General features: G+C 35.3%; 1 protein-coding gene across 1 annotated transcript in view; it reads right to left on the bottom strand.

Moving 5' to 3' along the window:
• Positions 1 to 2,114: 2,114 nt before the first annotated feature.
• SLC16A7 (solute carrier family 16 (monocarboxylate transporter), member 7) overlaps positions 2,115 to 3,234 on the bottom strand; it is a 30,029-nt gene continuing 28,909 nt past the window's right edge. Inside the window, exon 4 of the mRNA XM_010192098.1 lies at positions 2,115 to 3,174. Coding sequence (XP_010190400.1) covers positions 2,903 to 3,174 — 272 coding nt within the window. The 3' untranslated portion in view covers positions 2,115 to 2,902. The remainder of the gene's footprint in view (positions 3,175 to 3,234) is intronic.

Below are 3,234 nucleotides of genomic sequence, written 5' to 3'. Positions count from 1 at the left end.
GGAAATGTTTCACTTGATTCAGTTCATACTTTATATTCCTCCAGTTGCCTGCTACCTAATTTTGTACTATCCAATTAAAAATTGCACATTGGTGAGTGATGGTAAAGCAGCTCTTTCATTCCTATTATTTTTAACATAATTGACCAGAGAAAAATGAGTAGTAGCTCTACAGAGGGTTGTGTTTATATAAATTTTTATTTCCTCTGAGATAGTAACATAATTTTTGTTACTGGTGGTCAGGTGTGTTTATGGCTTGGGGAACCCTGTTTTTCTCTTATTTCCTATGCCATATTGCATCGTATTCTGTGCTCCTGCATAGAGCAGGTAAGTGGCCTGCATGTTTCCTGAGAGCCTTTTTTTGCCATCTTTTTTCTTATTTACTCAACAGCAACTTTTAACAGACTCAAGTCAAAACCTGATACTTGTTGTCTTCTACACTATATTCTTAATCAGGCTGGTTTTTGCAAAGAGATAATAAGCACCTAGAATTTTCCTCAGTCATTTTGGTTCAGTCTCTATATTAATCTCTTTTCAACCACTAGCCTTTCTAGTCTAGGTCTTTCTACCACTAGCTGTCAAGAGCAGAGTGATGTTCCTGATGACTACTCTTCAGCTAAAATTTCAGTCCATCTTCCACAATCCAGTATTTATAGCTGATTTTCCTCTTTGTATGAAAGCTTAGTGTCTATGAAACTCCTTATCACTTTCTGACTTTGGGCACACAGGGTCTTCACAGATCCTGGAATTCACCCTGTAAGTTTGTATAACCAAAACCAGAGCAACGTTTTTACCTCATGGGTTGCTGGGAGGGCTTTGGTTTGGAGGGAGGTGCAATGAACCTATTTCTTCTCTAAAGCTGGGGGCTAGGAGTGGAACTGTAATTTTACTGCAACTATATAATTCTCCTTTACACAGTTCACTGCTCAAACCTGAGTATCTAACCCATATTTTCTCCCAAAACTCCGAAATGCACATGTTTTTTGCTGATGCACCTATAAAATTACAGAACTTGTAGAAGCTGTTTGGTTTTCCTGCATATAATTAGGCAAAACGTAGGTATTAATTTCTGTACCATGCCGCAGGAAGATTCATGATGCTTCTCTCCCAAAATGGTGTTGAGACAATGAAAAATTTCAGCATTAGTGTGGAAGTTCATAGTATATAAGTTGATAACCTAGCAAAACAGAAGCAAGCACTGACAAAAATTTTGGAATGAAAATAACTATAGTGAACACTACTTTTTCTTAAAAGCACTGAGATATTTGCTAGATTTTGCTATAAGATTTTTCTTTTGCTATTGGCACTTCAAAGTGTGTTTAACACAACTAGCTATCTGCCCAATATACTGCAACTTTTTGAGATTTAAAAGAGGGCTGAAATTAATTATATTCTTTTCCCTGAATTGAAAGTATGTATATTCTGAATAAACAGTACATCAATGTTCTATGAATCAAAAGCTTAATTTTCACAATTTTGAGGCATTTATATGCATCTATCCAAAATGAACAGCACCTTTCCTCACCTACAAAAGAAAAGAAATATTTTCTCTTAATACCTTCAGAAGCTTGCACTTTTAGCTTTCAAGTGCAATACTAATTTCCATAAAGCAAAATTGTAGATTTATGCTTCCTTTTGCTTAAAGGAAGAGGAACAATTGTGTACATTTTAATTGATATGGGTGTCTGTGTGAAAATGTAGACACAAGACAAAATACCCTGCACAAAAATTATACATTAATACAAAGCTTCTAGACTGGCACTGCCAATGTGCCTTGCAGCATTTTTGCTCTAAGTGGCACTAAAAAAAAAGAAGTAGCTTTTCACTAAATACATGGGAAAAGGATGTGAGAAATGTTCTAAAGTTACCTGTCTGCAAAGACCTGAAGTTAGACCTTAAATCTCCCCTCAGTACACCATCAAACAACTAATAACTTGATAATAAACCCAAGTATCTACTTTGAAGTCATTGCCATAAAACTGATTCAGGCCACAAAAGGGTAAGTATCCTTTCAACATCAGCAGGCTCACAATCCAGTCCCCTTAGGAAGAAGGCTTCACAGTCCAATCCAGTTCCTTCAGCCATACAAGAATACATAACCAAACAAACTAATTGTCACTCTTGTTAGCAATGTAAATCTTGGTTTAAAATCCTTCTACATAGATGCAGATTTTAGCTTAGTTTGAATTAGTGAGGTTTTAATATAGTTTGTGCTCAAATGTGTATGTTGAAGTACAATGTAGTCAGCTATCACAGGAGAAAACAACTTCCGGAATATACTGTAATTTAGCTGTTTATTGTATTTTAGAGATGGTGCCTACCAATAGTTCATCTTCCAGACTTAACTTTTACATTCATATTATAATTGTTTATACAGGCATAATATATCTTTTTGATCTAGTGGGCATACAAAAGAGAAAAAAGTTTGTGTGCTTCACTCAGGTACTCTGTCTCTTTTGAAACAAACCTCTGAGCTTATATTCTTTTTAGTTAGTGTTTAGTACAGTTTGGGTAGATTATTTCAACAGCCTTTAACAACACTCTAAAGATGAACACAAAGTATCTTCCCAAACAAGAGATACTATTGCATTAGATATACTTTTAAAATGAAACTGTTTGTCATCGGAAGGCTTTATATATAGTCTGGTTTACCTGACTCTTGATAGTCCAGAGTCATAGTTTGATGGACTGATTTGCATGGAGTCACTACCTCTGTAATCTCAATTTTGTATCACTGAAATAAATAAACTGTAGATAGTAATTGAACTTAGAGTCTTGCCATGGGGCAAAAATCTGTTCCCATCCAATATTGTGACTGATCATTATTACCACAAATGTGTCCTGTGTCTTGAAGACATATTTCTAATAGAAGTCATAAATGTTGCCTTCTGAGCTATATTGCAGATTAAATATTGGTTTCTCTTTCTGACGGATCTTCAAGAGCTTTATCAGCTCTGCTGAAAGCATCTTCATTCTCATTGTTTGTTAATGGTTCTGCTTCTTTAGGGTCAGCATTTTTCTGTGCTTTCTGATTCTCATCTTCTAACTTCTTTTCTTTTGCCAAAAGTCTGTAGTTAATGGCATTCCCAATGAACAACCAGATACTGGCCACAATCACAATCACTCCGCAGACAAAATACATGTACTGATATTCACCAGTAACATCCACTAACCAACCTGAGATATAAAGACAAGAAGAGAGAAAAAGAGCTTTAGAATAGAATACTCAATACAATC

This window comes from Mesitornis unicolor, unplaced genomic scaffold (assembly GCF_000695765.1).
Source record: "Mesitornis unicolor isolate BGI_N332 unplaced genomic scaffold, ASM69576v1 scaffold41539, whole genome shotgun sequence".
Classification (NCBI taxonomy): domain Eukaryota; kingdom Metazoa; phylum Chordata; class Aves; order Mesitornithiformes; family Mesitornithidae; genus Mesitornis; species Mesitornis unicolor.
This window is presented reverse-complemented; position numbering and strand designations above follow the sequence as displayed.